The sequence below is a fragment of the Aphelocoma coerulescens genome, chromosome 6, assembly GCF_041296385.1.
Source record: "Aphelocoma coerulescens isolate FSJ_1873_10779 chromosome 6, UR_Acoe_1.0, whole genome shotgun sequence".
Lineage (NCBI taxonomy): Eukaryota > Metazoa > Chordata > Aves > Passeriformes > Corvidae > Aphelocoma > Aphelocoma coerulescens.
Window position 1 is genome coordinate 26,181,507 of NC_091020.1, and position 20,020 is coordinate 26,201,526.

The 20,020-nt window shown below is 41.1% G+C and overlaps 1 protein-coding gene across 4 annotated transcripts in view; it reads right to left on the reverse strand.

Moving 5' to 3' along the window:
* Positions 1-20,020, reverse strand: part of LOC138112860 (VPS10 domain-containing receptor SorCS1-like) — a 270,350-nt gene that overhangs the window by 55,256 nt on the left and 195,074 nt on the right. For all 4 annotated transcript variants that reach the window (XM_069020456.1, XM_069020453.1, XM_069020454.1 and 1 more), the window contains 4 exons: positions 12,723-12,841; positions 10,412-10,501; positions 5,085-5,264; positions 899-1,045 (listed from right to left, as the gene is read on the reverse strand). In XM_069020456.1, the coding sequence (XP_068876557.1) occupies positions 899-1,045; positions 5,085-5,264; positions 10,412-10,501; positions 12,723-12,841 (536 nt within the window). The remainder of the gene's footprint in view (positions 1-898; positions 1,046-5,084; positions 5,265-10,411; positions 10,502-12,722; positions 12,842-20,020) is intronic.

Below are 20,020 nucleotides of genomic sequence, written 5' to 3' on the forward strand. Positions count from 1 at the left end.
CAAAATATAATGCTGATTCAGATTCTAATGCCTCAAAATGAGAGTATTTTTTTTTTTAAGATGGAAAACAACATGCAAGTACAGGACAGCAGCAGGAAGATCAGTTTAAATAGATTCTGCCTGGAACCATATTAGAATTAGTATAATATGAAAGCTATTGAGAATCCCAAATACAGGGGTTCTGAGTATTATCCCACTACTGTGTATAGATTGTATCAGCTGAAAAATATGTCAAGATCAGTTTAAGCTTTCTAATTTGATAGAGATCTGCAATTCTATTCACATTGCTTATATTTCACTTTCCCTCTTGGAAAGTGTTTGCATATAATGATGATTAAAGACTTAGCTATATGTGGATCTATATCAGTAAGTACAGAGATAGATACAATTTACACCAACACAAAGCTGTACATATATTTGGATGAATGTGTCGATTCTCACTTCTGAGCTCTAAGAGAAAATGATGAATGTTAATAAATATTAATGCCAACAGAGCAGCCTGAAAGAAATCCAAGCTCTCTTTTTCTCTGAGTCTGTTTCCAGTTACTGGGTCCCTCAGATTTCTGAGCTACAGCAGCTCTTGCCTCCCATCTAGTGTCCAGAGAACTGACTGCCAGACACAGCACCCAGCTTCCCCTGCCCTTCCAGGGGACACAGCACTTCTGCAGAACGCAGCTGATCCAGGATGCTTAATTTTGTTCCAGAAATTAAATTAAATTAAGCTAAATTACAATGCCATCTCTTTTAATTACCCCTGGCAGCCCAAGCCTGAAGTACTGCACTCCATGAGATACACTTCATGTAGAGAGGAGCTGCCCTCTCTTTCTTGTGCTACCCAGTAGGAAAAGATTGTTTTGGGGTATTACCCACTCCCCAAATTCCCCCCTCAGGTACTTACCAGGAGACAGTGAATGGGATTTCCTCTCAGATCTGTGTGCGGAGCCTGCAACAAACTCCAGTCTCTCCCTTTATTGTAGGTGATGAAAGTTTTCACTTGGTTGTCAATCTTCTTGTTAGCCAAGAACATTCCCTTTATCCCTGCTACCTAGGAAAAATTGACATGGCTGAAAAATAGATCAAGTCCATACAGGTTCTGTGCATATCCCTTTTTCTCTGTCAAACCCACCAGGGCTCTGGTGGCTGTGTCAGTGTAGTCGGTGTCAGGGCCAGAACAGCCAATGTACATCAAAGGAAGGCAACTTGGGGTGCTGGGGAAAAGACAAAGCCATCACAGGTGCAAAGGTGACAAACGGGAAAGAAATCTTGTAATTCAGAATCATCAAGGGAACATGGCAAGATGTCAACAGCATTATCTGTAAAGTGACAACCTCTCAACTGTGTAGGCATCCTTCCCCCTGAAAGATGAAACATGTACAGGCAATTATTTTTCTCTTGCACAGCAGCAGCAGGAAACAGCAGCAATTTTGGCTTTGCAAAGAAAACAGCAACACACACACATAAACTTGCAGTTTCTATTCTCATCCAGCCTTCTTCAGACATGTCATCTAAGGACCTCAATGTGTTTCATAATTATCAGTGTTTCAACAGGATAACTTGGGGGACAGAGGTATTTTTATTACGGTTTTGTATTTTGAGGAAACCAAAGCACTGGTGACTCAAGCAAGGCCATACAGAATGCCAGTTACAGAGCTGGCAATGAGATCCACATCCTTTTACTTTTTCCTGGTGTTTTACCCAACAGTTTAAATCCACAGACCTGCAGGAGGATTTTGCAAAGACATGACGCTAACAGATTCACACTGGAACCAAGCCTAAAAGTATCTTAGTGAGGAGAAGAAAAAAGTCAACCTCAAACCACAACTCACACTGCAGAATGTTCCCATCTTCTCAGCACACCGAAAATCAATAGCCCAATAGCTGCTGCAGCTTGCGAATGAATTTGTTAGGCTGTCATTCTGCAATCTGAGTGCAGCAATAAAAAGGGAAGTGAAATCAGGAGGAGAGGGAAAGTGAGAAACTTCTTGGTTTCCAGCAAGTCTGTTCAGTCATCCACCTCACCTCTGCTTATGATGTAGAATTAGCAGACAGAATCATTCATCAAGACTTTTTATTCACAGAGATTATTACTTAAATGACATTGCATGGCAAACAGTTACACAGCAGATTCAGAGCTTTTTCCAGCTCAACCCATTTAATTATATGGCTGGAGTTGGATGCTGCAGCTGCCAGTGACCAGGACCTTACTGCACTTCTAATCACGTGCTGTGAGAGTACTTGTGTACAGTGCTTTGGTACAGTCATTCAAATAGCACCTTCCTGAATTTCATTTGAAGTTGCATTAAGACTTTGACATGGCTTGCTATAAAGGGCAATAGTCTTTAAATTCAGTAGTTAACTAATTCATTGTTGATATAAGCAGAAGAAAGATAACCTTTTCAATTTCTCAGCCAGATTGTTTGATCCCACCCAAGTATTCAGGATTTCTTTGCTGTAGTAGAAAGGCACCCTGAAAAGACAAGGGTACTCCTGTCTCCCAGTGATATTGCATGAATAGACAAGGATGGAAAAATAACATAGTTCTGCCTTTACTACCAGAGGCTACAGCCTATAGTTCCAGTTGTACTTTGCTTTGTTGCTGTCCCAAAATAGTTCTATTATATAGCTCCTGTGAAATGCTGGCCATAAATGATTAAAGAGCATTTTATATATCAGGCAATAAAAGTGTTCTGAAATCCCGTGAATTTCTTCTTTTTATGATTCTAGTCATGGGCTGGGACTCAGAATCCTTTCCTGAGAAAGCAAAGTTATTCTGTTAGTCTTGGACAGCTTTATCTTCAAAAAAGACTGCACACACCATACATGCTTGTGTACTCTCAGAAGGAAAGGACAGATCTATTGCATACACGCAGCCCTGACACACACACGGAGCTGCTCAGCCCTGCTGCTCACAGAGTCATAACAGAGAAAGACCCAGGCAAGCAAGTGCATGACCACCAGTGGCCAGAGAGGAAAGCACTCTGTCAGCTCCCACACAGGAACTTTAGAATCCTCACCACCCTGAATGCATTGTGTGCAGATACAAATGCCACTCCACAGCTTCAGAAAGATCCATACAAGACACTTGAACACACAACTCTAAAGACATTTTTCACTCCCCATCACCACCTTCATACATCAAACATATACTTCTCAGCCAACATACATACTGTTAGAAAAAATTAAGTTCCAGAGTGATAGGCATATATACCATAGCTACAGACACACCTCCTCACAGTCTGTTACCACTTCAGTCATGGATTATCACAGGCAGGACTGTCTTGCTGTGGACCATTCCAACAGAGCCATACTGCATCACTGGGAAGACACAGGAACTAGAAAGGGCACTCAGACCCAGTGGTCAGTGATTTAGCTCTTCCCTTACTTTAGGAGGTGGTCAATAGGACAGCCTTTTTGGGAACTCAGAGAGACACTGTGAAAGAACTTTTATTTTCTCCTTGTCCCCAGTGCAATTCCCTGCTGAGCAGCATTGAGCAGATTTATCTTTGATTTAGAATCAATGTAGGAATTACACACACAAACATGCTCACTAAAATGCAACCAGAAGAACTTACTTCTAACACCTGACAAACATGCACACAGACACCTGCACATTAAACAGGTGCTTCTCTGGCATCTTCTCTAATGATAATGCTTTTTAAAATATACTGCTGCCACCAGAGAAGGACTCAATTTGCAATCTCTCCACTTACTTTTAATTTATCTATGAATTTTTTTCCTTCTCTTGCCTTCCTCTCCATTTTCCACTAGATCACTATAACAATCTGACTCAGAGAACCATGCTGGCTGGCTCTCTGTTCCCTTCTAGCAAGAACATCAAACTGAAAGGAAGGTTTGTGCCAGGTTCCATGTCAGCCAATATTCCTCCAGTCTAGATAATCAGCAGATATGACGTTGTAAGTCTGATTCCATCAATTTCAATCCAGGTTGCTGTGGGGTGTCAGCTGAATAAAACAAAACAAAAGATTTTCTTTACCCCCTGGGATGTAGGACACCTTTACATAATGCAGTAAAGCTGCTTCCCCAGCTGACAGTAATAAGAGGCAACAGTTTTTTCCATGGGCTGCCAGCACTGCAGAGAGATTAATGGCAAAAGATGTCCAAATGACTGAAATGGCAGTGCCCATCCTCCTCCAGTCCATCTGTGCTGATGTATAACTCTTGGGCTCTCTGGACAACGTGGTTTCCAAGTAGAGGGCAGCTGAAGGAAAACTACAGAGCAGAGCTAATATTGAGAGAGCGATGGGGAAATACAGGAAGCATCTTCATCTTCAAAGGTACTCAGATCTCCCTCATGACCTTTATTCTAAATGGTCAGAAAATACCCTGGAGGAGACCTGAAAACAGAACCTGACCCTCAGAACTGCAGCTGAGGACTGAGTTTCTCCTCAGCTGAGTGCTGTCTCCAGGGGGAAAATAGGCAGCAGAGCAAGAGATGTACAAGGGCACATGAAAAGTCCTAGTCTAAGGATGAGTTGTCATAAAAGACAACACAAATTGGCCTTTTTACAGGTGAGCTTAAGCAGAGCACGCTTGTTCAGAAAAAGGCTCAGGGGTAAAGAGGGCATCAAAACGAGGTAGGAGTTTCCGTGCTCATGGGATAGCCCAAGAGAACATATATATAAACACCTAAATTCCCAGAATAGTCTAAGCTGAGAAAGGTGACAAGGACAGCTGAAGATTGCAGTCTCTCCTTAACTTCTAAGAAAAGAGATTAGACTGCCAGAAATGCAACAACAATTGGAAAATGATACTATTATGACTGTTTGGAGCTTTCAGAGCCATAGAGCCAATATGGGTCCCAGCAGGATTTTGGCTAAGAGACAGAGCTCTTCTTAGCAACTGAATGAACTATTCCACAACTTTTTCCTATGCATCAGAGAGCCATGAGCTCATGTGAGAACCTACTGTTGAATACAGCAGTGAATCTAGGGAGGGTAAAACTCTGTGTTTAGTCGTTTGTTGGCTTTTCTATTCACATGCATATTACGAGACTGATGTGCAAGGAGGAAATGGTACTGGTGAGCTCCTGAGATAGCAGTGGGATGTCTGGAGTTATGACATACCTCATAGAGGTCAATCATCACATTCCCCTCCAGCCCTTGACTACTCTTGACATTTTCCAAGGCCAGGGTGAAGTAGATCCCTCGGGTGTCGGAGATGTACAGATTGTATGTGTCGTTCTGGTTCCACTCTTGTACAGCTGCAAACACCTGATTCTCATCTGTGCTGATAACATGCATGTCCTGGGGAAAGAAAAGAGAGGCAGGTTACTAGAGGGAGCTCTGTGCTGCCATTTCCAAGGGCACCAAAGTAATTGGGGAGGAGCAAGGGATATATTTAGGCTGGAGTTAATCGGGAACTAAGTAGACAATACTGCTGCATTGTACTGTTGTATTGTCTACAGCCATTGTAAGCAGGTAATTCCATCCAGGAATATTTTACACCACCTCTCTTCTGCCAATTTGCAAAGCAGTAATTAACTGATGAGGTACTAATTGAACATTTATATTGGCACCACAGCGTTATACAGCAGCACTTTCACTCCCCTTACCAACACCCTCATTTTAATGAACACTTTGTCTGGGGAATAGGGAGGGTTGTTTATTTGTTGTTTTTTTTTTTTTTTCCTTTTGGCACCCGAGTGTTTCCACTCATGACTGTGCAATCACAGATATTAAAAATGTAGGGGTTTAAAAAAAAAAAAAAAGATCATCTGAAACATCTGCGTCTTGCCCAGCATTCAGAAGCCAAATATGCTCAGGATCTGACACAAGTAGGATGTAATGAGGGAACATCTGCTGTTATCTACTGTTTCTAATGAAAATGTGGGCTGGAGCCAAGGCCCTGGACCATTGTACGAAACAGCACCCCCCAAGAAATAAAACAGAAAAACAACCCTAATCCTCACTAGATATAAAGAACAGAAATGTAGTTAGATCACTAGCATTATGAGTGAGGTTTTGTTTTACTCTGTTTGTTCTGTGTGTTACAGCAGGCAGGAAACAATGAAAAGATTGCATAAGTAAAGAAAAAACATGAACTATTAAATCTGATCCCATCTTTGAATGCCTGGAGAAATTATTGCCCATTTTATTTTATTTTCTATTACAATGGAAAAAGCCACCAAGAGAGAGATTGTTATAATGAAATTCCCAGGTTCTATCTGCCCAGCACAAGTACCCTGAGTTCTTTGGTGCCATAAAAATCTGTGGAGGTAGGAAAAGAAATTAAGATTTCTTAGCACCAGGTGATTCCCAGAAGACTCAGCTGTTTGGTCTGTTTTGGGCAGATATCCCAAAGTTATTCTGCTTCCATGAATCTCAGCCAGGCCTTCTATATGCAAAACTGGGAACTTTATCAGAAAATATACTCTTTGGAAGCTGATGCTACGTCTCCCTTCTGCTAATAATAGTCTTCAAAAATTCACTGTCTGGTGGCTTTTTAGGGAGGATTAATATTTCCAGATGAGGCATTGTAATGTAAAAATAAAAAAATAATATAATGAAGAAATTTGATCTATAAATTTGAAAAGTGGGTTCCCCACTTTTGGAGTTAAGATTCAGAACAGTTGCTTGTTCATCCAGACCCAGATCTGAATACAGAGTGGATGAATATGCACTTGATTTACTTGCTTCCCTGCACTGGAGAAAATCGTATCCCAGAAGATGGGCTCGTTTTGTGAAGGAACAGATTGGCTTAATTCCCAAGGCAATATGAAAGGTAATATAAGTCCCACTGACTTCTACTAATTTTGGCTGTGAACAGACATCCTCTCTCAGCTCCAGCTGTGCCAGTAGGAGTTACAGCCACAGCTGTTTGTCTGTGGCTCCGTATTTCAGACTGTCACCCTGGTTCAATCTGCTGGTAGATCTACATCAGCAGGTGTTCCCAGTGTGCTTCAGGCAACATTGGCTAGCACAGCTCTAACCTCAAGTGTTAATTTCTGCATATGTGCATGCATGGGCAGGCCTCTCCATTTAAACACAGACAGAAATTATAAGTAAAACTTGTTTGGTCTGGTGAATGTACTTTTTCATTATCTTACTATTTCATTCAATATTTTTGTAAAAACTGGGGGAGAGGGGTAAAAAGATACTTTGATCAACACCAGAGAAATCACAAACGCTGAAGAAGCAAACAGGTTAATTTATTTACTAGATGCTTCCTACATTTGATCAGAACATGCTGTAAGATGGAAGTCTAAAGAAGATTCCAGTAAGGCTGAACAAATTTAAGCCTAGGGAAGCAGAGACTGAGATTGAATTGGCATAATAGATGTAATGCAGAAAGTCAAATAAGATAGCATTCAAACTGTGTGCCTTTGGGGATAAATTAACTTTTCCTCTTAATATGGCTTTGTCCAACCGATGCGGCAACGAGGCAAAGCTTTGATAGAAAAGAATTAGTATATGGGCATCAAACAGGTCTTGGACCAGCATCAGGAAATTCTTCATTTCCACATTGGGAAAATTAAAATCAATCAGTGTATCATAGACAGCCTTCACCTTGATATGGCACAAGCTCCTTACAGAGATGGAAGAGGACAGGAATGTGAAGCGAGGCACTTTTCTCAAACAGTCATCATCAACTTCAGGGGCTCCCCTTGCATCTGTCTACTCTATCTCTACTGAGAGCCTGAGCTTTTTTCTCCCTGTTCCAGAACATACTGGAAGTACATTAATATGCAGTTCTACTACCTGTCCCTTTTGCCTTTCCAAAGACAACAGTAACATGATGCTGTACATGGGTTTGATCAGGTGTCTACCCAAATGACTAAAAGCCAAGGCTTTCTGAACTACTAAACAATTGCCCTTTTTGTATTTGGTCAGGGAACTTTTTTTCCTGGCAAGTTAAATAGTAGGGATGTGTAATGCCAGTTTTATCCTGCCAGCTCAGTAGGTCAGAGCACGGTGCTAGTAACAACAAGGTTGTGGGATCAATGGCCATATGGGCCATTCACTTAAGAGTTGAACTTGATGATCCTTGTGGGTCCCTTCCAACTCAGAATATTCTATGAAATGTCTGTGAAGATGCTGGCTCTTGCCTCTGACTTCTGTGAAATTACTGGGGCTGTCAGCTCTTTAAAGGTCTGCACTTTATTTATTTATGGTTTTTTTGTTTTTTGTTTTTTGTTTTTTTTTTAATTGCTTATTCCATCAGGATTTACACCCTGTGGTTGAAATGAGGTGATGAATTTAAAACAGAGGTACCACATGCACCCATCCCATCACTATTCAACTCAACACCAGTTAAGACAGGTCTTTTCAGAAGAGAAATTGCTTGACTTGCTTCAGTATTCTCAAATGTCTGCCCAGCGCACTCGTCTAAACTGGAGTAAATGCACCCTGTGTGATTAGCATGAGTGACACTACAGTGTGTGACAGAGCCCACATTGTGGTGCTGTGGTACAGAACAGGCAGCATCAACCCACAGATCAATGTCACTGCAACAACTAACAGGTCTCAGTAAAGACTATTTACAGGGTTAACACAACCTGTATGCGCATATGCAGGCATCTGCTTGAATGGAACAGAGTTTGAAGTTTATTTAGGCTTTTAATCAAAGTAGCTATGAGGCTGTTAATGTCAACAAGAATAATATTTTAGCTTGATTTGCTGTAGGCCATCCTGCCTGAGCAACAGCATCACCTGCCAAAGCTTCTTGCCATCACACGCCTCCAGTTCAGGAAGAGTGACACACAGAGACAAAAAGCTTGGTTATTTCCATCCTCAGTTCCAGAAGTCACTTAGTACTGTTCACCATATTTGGCCCCTCTTTCTTAGCTGAAGGAGATAAAAGAATCTGGGCATAAAAGAAGCTGTATGTTCCAATTCCTTGAATAATATAACTCTCTCTGCATTTTTCCTAAAAGTGACTATCTTGCTTTGATAGCAGCCTCCTAGACAGCCACAGTTCCACTGTAGCTCCTTCCAAGCCAAATGTAGCTCTTCAGTCTTTGAAGATATTCTGAGATTGTGACAAAGCATCTTTCTTTGGGTCAAATAACATGAATAGATTGCTCCAATTCCTGTTCTCTCGAACACATTGTAATTAAATTCTAGCTCATTTTCCCTGGCTCTCCAGTGATCTCTTTGGGAAGGGGGACAAAAAAATAAGTGTGGGCTAAAGGAAACAAGTTTAAAGCAAACAGTGTCTCTACAGATGGTCTGAACTGGCTGTAAATTAAAATTTTTATTTGGCTTTTACAATAACCATTCTGAAATGCAAGTCTGTTGCTAAGGGCTCCTTCAAATAACACCTGTTTAAATCTGATCTGAATTTACAAAGTAATTTCTCTTGCTTGGGCAGAGCAATCTTATCTTCAAACGCGACTGAAAATTTTGAGGCAGACCACAGGTCTCCTGTGTCAGACCTAAGGTCTCATGGCTTCTGGTATGGTCCTCAATGTCCTGCAAGCTGGGTTTCCAGGTGCTGTGAACAGGAGCAAAGGCTTCAACAGCAGAGTAGAGAATGTGACGTATCCAAGGGCGAGGTTTCAACTGCAGTCTGTTTATATAAAGGTCACCCAGTCAATCCACTCTAAACAGGTCTGTTGGGTTGAGGAATCAAAGATAGCCAGTTGTGAAAGCAGCTGAGTTATCCCTTTGAACATTTCCACCTACAAAATCTGGCGCACCTTCAACTTCTAGGAATCGGCTGACCTTGCACTTTCATGTTTTCCCTTCTGACAATCCCTGCTTAGTTTCTGGGAATACATTTGTCTTCTGATGTTAAACCTCATATAGAATCCGTAAGATAATTTGCTACCTTTCAGCTTAAATCTCATTTAAGACAGACTATATCAAGAATGAAAAGGCAAAAAAAAAAGTCCTCTGTTAAGTACCCATTAGGACCTCAGCTGCAAATTGGTGGTTTCTTCAAAATGGAGCTAACCTTTTATATAGGTCTTTCAAAAAATTCAGCTTCAGAAGGCAGAAATATCCTTTCAAGCTCCAATGCTAATTCACCATTGTTAATTAGGCCAGATACAGAGTAGGCACAAAGACATCTTTCTGCTTGGTTCCCATTAAAATCTACTAATGAGGCAAAGCACAAAAAAGCAACCTATACAAGATAGTGAGAGGAGAGGGGAATTTTAATACAAAAGAAAAAAAAATAGAGAGAGAATCCCCTCCAAAACTTAATTAACTAACCATAAAGAAATGGTAATTGACGTGGGCTGTGGTATCTGTCTACATTTCATGCTCATGTCCTTGACTAGCCAAAGTGCTGACTTTTGGTTTTAGTCCTTTCTTGCTTGCAAATGTTCTGTTAAAGAAGAATGCTGTTTTCACACAGTGCATGTCATCTTGCAGTTCCTTGTGCTGTGATCTGTGCAATCAAAATATCTATAGGTTCAAATGGACATTCTAGCAGCAGCAACACCTACCTTGGGCAAGGAGTACTTTGGCAGCTTCATCTGTGCAAATGGACTCCTCCTATAAGAAACGTAATAATGTGGTCTTCCTCCTGATGTCAACTAGGAGAGAAGCAGTAAAGTTATCATCAGGTTTTTCTTAATTTTTTTTTCTTTTATTATCAGAAAGAATATCAGACAAAAGCTGTTAAGAGAAATACCACAGTGTGGTGGCAATGGCTTGAAACTGCAGTGCTGTTACAGCTGAGGAATAAACATTGATCCAACTGGCAGCAGCTGAAAAAGAAAACAAGAGGAATCCCATTCTCACCAAAGAGAGACAAAGGCTAGAATCTCACGTGGAAACTTGTGAAAAGTGAAGTCTTGACTTCAGCTGGGCCATTATGTCACCTGCTGATACCACAGCTCTCCTGTGCCTTACCAGAAAGCTCTCTGTTCTTTGCTATCTGCAGAGCTGCCCTGCAGGCTGTTGGTTAGATCAGCAGATTGGCAGACATGAGGCTTGACTTCTATTGCTGCTTCCAGCTTTGGTTCCTGCGTGGCCCTGGATGAGCCACCACAGCATCGTATCTGCTACGAGATCAGCTAAATATTCACAGGTATGGAGGGCAGGAGAAACTTGGTTGATTTGGCATTTTTGTGAATCTGACCATATATTTAAGTGCATAAATACTGATGGCAGACCTTGAAAATGCTGGGTTAGAGCAATGTGAGGTATCATTTTCTACTACCTATTAAAGGAGGGAAAAAGAAAGAAAAAAGCTCTCAATTTTCTCTGGCTTCCAGTACTGCTGAAGTATAATCAATGTTTGTAAAGTACTTTGAAATCTTGGATGAAAGATACTGAAGAAAAATTATTCCAGGGGATTCTCCATGCAGAACTTTGCTTTAATTGCTTGATACCTGAGCTTATCAAGACTAAGTGTTTTAAAATGCACAGCAGTAGTTTAAAATGCAAGATATACAGATACATCTGGTTCATACCAGATTAAGTAAAATAAGCACTATTTCTCATTCTAAAGCTCTTCAGCTTTTTTTTGTAAGGGAACTGGGCAAAAGTTAGGGAAGAAAGGCCAGAAATATTTTTAATGGGAGAGCGTGAGTTTGTAAATAAAACAAGTTTAGTAGGAAAATAAACTCCCATTCCTTTACCCTAGTGCTTTTGAGCCTACTAATTCCTTCCAAATGGCTTAGTTGCAGAAAAGCCAGATGGAGATCAAGGAAGGAAGGGAAGGCTAGAGGGAGGGTGTTCATCTATTCTTCCAAGTAAACACAGCCTGGCATAGGGTTATTCCTCCTTTGAAGAACAGAAGGGATAACACCAGGTCCAGAGTCAGCCAGGATGGCTGAAGAGAAATACTCCAGCTCCTGTGTCACTCAAGCCACAAACACAGTCATCCTGGAATGAGAGAGCATGGCTAAACAGTGACACACACCCCTGTTTTCCCTGCCACATAAACATTTCCTTTTTGCCCAGACACACGAGGAACAGAAGCTGTTCCGGAGCGTATGTCCCAGATTTATTTGTGGATTATTTAGACTGGTGTTTATGACTGAGTTCATTAACTGAAGCAAATTAGCAATCAACTAACCCAATGTAAAATCTCAATCCTCCCTCTTCCCTCAACTCACAAGCATGCTAAAATATAAACTGTCTGGAAGCCCAGTTTAGTGCTAATGATCTCCAGTTCACCTCCACATTCCCTACAATTCTGTTGTTATTTTTTTCCTCTTCAGCTGACATTAAATGGACACTGGCAGCAGCCTAATGAAACCCACAGTGGTTCAAATCTATTCACCAGCTCTCACCTGGAACTCAGCTTGGCTGAGTACATCCCATCTTCTGCCTTTTCACTATAATCACAACTGAGGCATAACAATACAGCCTGATTACTCCTTTGGTGCTTTCCCTGACTCCCTCCCTTCTTTCCTATTTCCCTCTCATACTCTACAAAAAGCTTTGGTCTGCTCTGTTGTAATAGCAGATGAGTGACACTTCCAGCTGGGGGGTTAAAGCAGTAATTCCAGAGTGCTGATGAGATTGCAGGGAGTGGCACAGAGCACTCCAGCACACGCGGTACATTCTCCAGGCAGGAACTCTATGGCCCTACAGTGACAAGATACTAGAGCTTAAAGGAACACAGTTAGCATTGTAACAAACTGCTACAATCCATTCCATGCCTTTATGGATCCAGTGTTGACAGAGTAGTTGCAAGCTAACACACATGCACACACATGCAAAGGAACGCGAGAGAAAATAATAGAATATAGAATAATATAATATGAAGTAATAGAATAAATAAGAGAAGAAGGTGTTCTGCACCTGAACAAAGACATAATCACCCTGGACGATCAGGGAGTTATGGTCTATGTAGCCTGGAAAGGGTTTGCTGCGAGTGGCTTCACTGCAGTTCTGCATCTTGCAGGTGATGTATTGGGCATCTGAAAGGAAAAGAACAAAAACAATACACTTGAGATCCTGAGCACAGATTCTTCCTACTGTCATGAACCTGTTTGCTGAGGCAGCACTTTTGCTTCCCAGATTCATGTGAAGTGAATTGACACCAACCATTCAACACCACACAACCCTTCTTTCCCTTACATCCTTCATAAATCCACCCTTGATTACTTTCTCCCTTTAAATTCTTTACCTGCTTCAGCCTCCCATCATTTCTTTCATTCTTCCCTAGATCAGACATCAGAGCTATATGTTTTTACCAAGGGAAAGCCTTCTACCATGTACTTTGTATTTCCTACAGCACATACCCTCTGTAGAGTAATTCAGATCAGCTTGGAAAGTACCTCAGACCACCTCCTGTTCAGGGGTTTTACCTACTTCTCCACTGACAGTGCAGGTTGATGCACCCTGGCAGACCTGGGCAATCATTCCACATTCTCTTGTAACTAGAGGCCTTAGCAGCTGCAAACTAAATGGCCTAAGTGCAGCCATCCATCTTGCAGTCATGCAAGCCATCTCATCCACTGTCACTATCTGGGATGTCCTCACCTCCTATTCTGAAGCACTGCAAGGTGCTCATCTCATAATCTGGCACCTGAAGAAAAACAATTTGAATTTCTTCATGGGTACAATTTATCCTAGAATACAGAACCAGATTGTCAGTACTCTGGTTGCATTCTTTCAGATTCATTAAGAATTTGTACTTTGTTTTATGACAAACCTCATCCACACGAGGAACAATTTTGGCTTTTTAACATTCGTACTTACATGACAGAAACAGTACATTGCATTTAATGCTGGAAGTACTTCTAATCATTTTCCTTGGAGAGACACAGCTCCTTGTTTAATTACCACCTTCAGGTCAGAGAAATAGCATTTTACACTGAAATAGAAATAGCTGGAACTTTACAATCTCGTATTTAATCTTGGTTTTAATTAAAACTATCATTTGACATTTCTTTCCTTGCTTCTAAGGGCTGTTGACTTCTGCTTGAAACAGACATGCAGGGTAACGAACCTTCAGGGAAGTTTGATGAGGGATGATTTTTCTCCAGCATGCGCAGAGTTCTTGGAATATATAAAGTGCTAAGTATTATTAGTCGCTGCCGTTTATAACATTTTATGCTTTCGCAGCTCACTGCAGAACATTAATGAATACAGCCTGGGAAGCATGATCGAAATGCATTTCCCTTCAGAGGGACATGATTTTTTCCACATTAGCCACGAGAGGGCAGGGAACGACGTAATTCCCAGCCTGCTCATTCCAGTGAGCTCAGGAAAGTTCCCTCTGTCCCTCTGCATCTAGGAAGGAGGGGGACGGGGGGCCGCAGCCTCTCCTGCCACCCAGCAGTGCTGTGTTGTGCAGCATGTCCCCTCCTTGTCCTAAGACAGAGTACTGAAAGGTCACAATAAGGTCTCCTCGGAGCCTTCTTCCCCAGGCTGAGCAACCCCAGCTATGTCAGCCTTCACAGGGAGAGGTGTTTCAGCCCTGTGATGATCTTTGCAGCCTCCTCTGGACTTGCTCCAACAGGTCCACAGCTTTCCTGTGCTGAGGGCTCCAGAGCTGGACAGAGAACTCCAGGTGGGGTCTCTCACTCTGTCACAACAAGGTTCCTGAGTCAAGTTCATGCCAATCCTGAGCTTCAGCAAAGCAGCCTCAGTTGAAATGGTCCTACTGCCACCTGAGCTGCTGCAAAGACTGGGTGGCTTTTCATACATGGAATTGAACCACCAAGCATAGAGATAACACAGGATCAGACCTCTGTTTCCCACATTATTTCCTTTCCCCTCCCCATTATTTTCTTTTACTTCCACAGGCACACCAGCTGCCTGGGACACACTAAGAGGAGAGACTCCAGTGCCATCCTACTTCCCATGCAGAGGGGTTATCTAAGCTGAGAGCACAGGGAGTGTTTGCTTTTGGGACCAGCCAGCAAAGAAGATTAAGGAATCTCCTCCACAAGAGATTTTGAAGAGCAGGCCAGGTTGACATCCATTAGAGGAGACTGAGGTTCCTTCAATCCTGCTTTAATGGAGGAATGGGGACTATCCCTATTTCTGCTGGATTGCAGGAGTCTGGGCAGCAGTGATTGTACCTTTGATAAAGATTTACTAAGGCAATTCTTGTGAACTTTTACAGTGCAATTCTCCATGGCTTCAATTCTAAAATGCCAGTAATAACTACTAAAGGGCAGAGCACTGAAATTGCTTAAGCTAATCTCCCAAACAGCCAACACTGAGATGTGCACAACAAGAAAAGCTCTTCTTGCTACAGGAGACAGAAAGAAGGAAAAGCAGGATTCTTGCAGCGCCTGGTTCTCACTTTTTCTTCCCAGGGGAGGATTTTCTGTGTTCACATTAACTCAAGCATTTTTTCCTTTTCATTCTCGTGGACATTTTATGTGACTCCATTGGCAGAGGTTTGTAATTTAGCATTAATTAATGTCAATTAATGTATTCAGTTGCTAAGCTCTGGAATTAATTTCATTAGTTTTCCCGCACAGATGTTTTCCCTGCCATAGGTAATTAGGACATCATGCTTTTCATTTCCAGAACCCTCACCTCCAACAACAGCTGCTGTTTTTAATATACAACAACAAAGTCACACTGTGTCTGGAGAGGAGAACATAGCAACTTCCAGCTCTTACACCCCCAGACACTTTGATTTTGACAGTTTTAGATACCCAGAGTAGGAATCTTCTCAGGGAATTACAGCTTTTTCTAAAGAGGAAGCAAGAGAAGTCACAGAACACAAGAACAGAGGAGACATCTTGTACAGGAAACCTCTGAAAAAATTAATCTGTTTTAGTGGTGAAAAAGAATTGCAAATGCTAACACATAAAACAAGTTAAGAGGCAGGGGGACCCTGTGCCATGAAATATTTTATTCTTTTCCATGCTGCACGCTCATATGTTCTCAACGGAAATGGATCCAGCCTGTCCCAGAGACATTTCTTGGCTCAGCTGGTGGAGATGGAAGATTATTGGTGGCTACTGGAGGCTGGTGAGCCTCTGGAAAAGGGAGAGTTTTAGATCCCTTCCTAAAGCAGTGTGACTTTCTTCAGGATATTTTGTTGACAACTGCTTTTTTTTTTTTTTTTTTAAATTAAATATCAAACCCTAATATCCACTGCTTCCTAGTGTAAGCTTGCATGTATATCTTCTGAAAACCTTATTTAATCACAGGGAGAGTCAGCAAAAATGGTCACTGTACTCTGCAAATGTATGATTTATATTTTTCTTGTCTTCAGTTCATTGAGGAATGGGTTTTTCCCTCTATCAATAAAACCCACTGAGGACAAACCAGGAGTTTTATACAACGTAATCGATGATGTGTTTCTCTCACAGATTTTCTGTGGAGCATCGCAGTTCATTACTGAGCAACTTAGACATTAAGGGGTAGTTTCTGCTTTGAAAGGCTGACTGGCATCCTGTAACTAATGAACCACAAGAACATGGTAGTAACACATGTCACTGAAAGATGCAGGCCTGTAACCCCTCTTCCCCAGTGACTGGTAACAGAAATCTAAGTTGCCATAGCAGTCCAGGGACACCTTCAGCATTCAGAACCTCCCACGGCAATAAATTCCACAGTTTAATTAAAATTTTCTCCCATACTGTAATCTTTTTTTTTTGAGAAACCCGCAAAATGACTGTTCTTTATCCATTTCCATCTGGTCTGAATGTTGACTTGTGAAACATCCATGGTATGGGAATATGCTCACGACTCTCCAGGACTCAGCAACTGCAAAGCAATTAACTAGTAATGAAGATCAGTGAAACAAAACCATCCCATTTACTAACTACTCACAAATCTGGTTTTATCCTGCTGCTACTCTTTCTTCATTGCATGTCAGCATCAGAAATCTTTCTTTACATAGGGAAGTATATCCTCTGCCATTTCTGGCATAAAGATGTAATTAGAGAAACTAACAGATGTCATTCTCCAGGACAAATACTAATCATGATCAGGAAAAAACACTAATCACAATCAGGAAAAAAAAAAATCACTGCATGGGTTTAGGGCACTACAGGAATTAATTCATCACTGTAGCTATGTTAGAAAAAGATTGCCAGGCTAGGTTGCCTACTCATTTTTTCCACAACAGTGATTATTTTATTCTTCCCAGCAATTTTCTGTGAAAAAACAGAAATTAAAGTGCTAGCGCAACTTTGTGATTCAGACACTATTGGCCAGATGCTCAGCCCTTGTGGATCAGCAAGCAGAACATGTCTGCTGGCTCCAGGTGAGACTTTGGTCTTACCTGCATCACAGCAGCACCTAAATTACCTTTCAGTAAGAAAACTTGCTGTGTAAATCAGGACAGCAGAAGAAAGGCAAAGGATGCAAAACTACTTTTTAAATATCAGGAGCTCTCTAAATTTTTGCCAGCACATTAGAAAACCCCTTAGCTTCTTTCATCCACACTTAAAAAAAAATTAAAAACTTTAAATAAATTAATGTCTTATCTACAAAAGCAAATGCACGTCTCATAAATGTAACAGTTGTTTTACTGGTTTACTGTCTATGGAAACTGTCATTTAGACATCCTCTGAGTCAGTTTTGCCATTCTCTGCAGGGCCAGCAGGTACCCAGTTAGTTTCCAAATGCCTTGTAGGAATCCATCTTTCTAATTTGCACCAACAGTCTGGATTCCTCAGTAGGCACCACCTGAATAAAAATTACCTCCCATATAATTAGCTTGAATCAGGCCTTACTGGGATAACCCTACCAAGCTCAAATCAGATAAGCCTGTTAATTTTATGATCTTGAGTATTCTTAACAAACCTGAACCCCACATGTCATTAAGTTTATACCTTCTGAAAGCACTTCAAGTTGCATTTGAGAAAACCTAGATTTAACTTCCACCATCACCCTGCCTGTAAGAAAGAGAAGCTTATTGTGCAATTAAAAACCGTAGGGGATTGTCTTACTGGGGTGTTGACCTGAAGCCAGACAAAAAAAAAAAAAAAATCACAATTCCTGCTGACTTTGCTGGTTTGCCTTTGATCCTGTTCCAAAATCAAAGCAAAACACCAGGGACACCCAAGCATATAAATGGAAATGTGAGATAACATTCATATGAATTTCTTCCAAGCAGAACAATCAGTTTTACCACTATGCTCTCAGCCCCGGATTGATATGGACTGGGCCTGAAGCCTTTAAAAATAAACAAAAGCATCACATTCCATGAGATGAAAATTTGCATGGTGTTTTCCAAAACTTACACAACAGGATGAAAAACATAAATGGCAAAGATTAGCCCTGCAAATCTGTCTCCACCAATAGAACTAGATTGAGCAGGTTGTACTCAGTTTGTTCATCACTACCTGCACCCTAGTTTGATGAGACAGTGTGTTCAGAAGGAGTCCATCTTTTTTCTGGATCCCAAGGGGAAAAAAAAAGATAGGGAGAACATGCACTCAGGAAGAACATTGCTAGCCAGATCCTCAGCAGGTGTAAATCAACACACCATTGAAGTTATACTGATTTATGCCTGCTAAGAGACTCTTGTTTGGTCTTGCAAACCTTTTACATGATGTACATAAGCACAATAAATTAAGTACACAGACAGACCACAATCAGGGAGAAGAGAGAGAGAGAGTTACTGGTGTTCTAGCAAGGAGAGCCCAATGCTAAGGTTGTTGCTCACAGATATTCTCAGACAATTCTGTCAGGGAGATCCTGTACCCTGCTGACATTTCTGCTTCTTCTCACCTAAAGTCACAGTTGTACTATTCAGCTTCTGCTGGAAAAGATCAGCACAAAACTGAGGGTTTTCTTCTTATCTGTATTTAGTTCAGCAGGTTTTTGCTTAGCAGGTTTTTGCTTAGCCCTTTTATGTCCACTTTAGGATCTTTTATTTTATTGTACAGATTGTGTGGTTGTTTACACACTACTCCCCTTTCCTTTTATTTTCTCTCTGTCTTGTTTTCGCAAATCTATTTTCAAATTTAATTTCTTTATTGAAATTTTACACTTGGTTGACTCTCAAAAGAGATGTTCCAAACAAAGTAAAAGTAAGTAAATGCAAGAATATTGAAAAAAACCCCCAAAAACATAAAAACTCAAGAAAAATTATTTGCAGATTGCCCTGAGTCTGGAATAAAGGTATCTTTCTTACTTCAGCACACTTCACTCCATTATCCCACTGGTAGAAACACACCTGCTCCATTCCAGAGGTTTGTTCATCCATTGGAGGGTGATGATTACTTTGTGCAAGAAAAGGAGACTGATTTAGTTCTTGAAGAAAGGTCTAATAGACAAGAGACCTGTACATACCAAGTTGCTCATGGTAACTACAGTAATGGACCATGTGCACACTCTGTCTTGGCCTTAAAATCCTGTGACCTGCAGTGCTTCCAAATACCTGGCAAAAAAATGCTGTGAGATGTTCCAAGGTTACTGCTTCCAGCTACCCACCACAGTCCTATAGGTAGAGACCAACACTCCTTGGAACAAGGGGCAAAACAGAGCACACACTTAGAGAAAATCCAACACCTTTATCACCAATGAGGTGAGCTGGGGACCTCCTGATTCATTACGAGAAGTTTCATCCAAATGACTGATTTGCAAGAAGGGTCACCACTGGCTGAAGGCTTGACACCACTGATATATTTGTATTTGTAGTTCTGACACTGAATAAACTGAAAAACTTCAGTTGTGCTCCCTCACAACTCAGCCAATGTAAGTTGCAGAATCTGTTACTGGTGTTGAGTTGATGAGAAGAATTTGTTATTCCCCGATATATTCTTTTTATTAATATGCCTGACTCCTCAGTGAAGCCAATTTCACCTACCTGTTTCTTGGCTTCCACTTAGAGAGCTAAAATGAAGACTATTAATTTGTTAGGAACTCAAGAAGTGTTCTGCAGAATGTGCAATAGCTGTGCAAAATGCTCTTATTTCAGCCCAAGAACACAAACAAGACTGTTCAAGGCATTTGGAGCATGGCACTTTCTCTGCCCACTATGAGCTGAATATCCCTCAAATGCATCACCAGAATACAGCTCCTTAAACATCACTTGTAGTGCTTCATCTCAATGACCTCAAATTTTAATGACTTCTAACAGCAGTATTTTGTGCTGAAATAGGCATTGTCCTGTTAGAATATTTCCTTCTTATTTAGCACGTCACAAGAAATAAAAAGCCTCACGTTCCCAG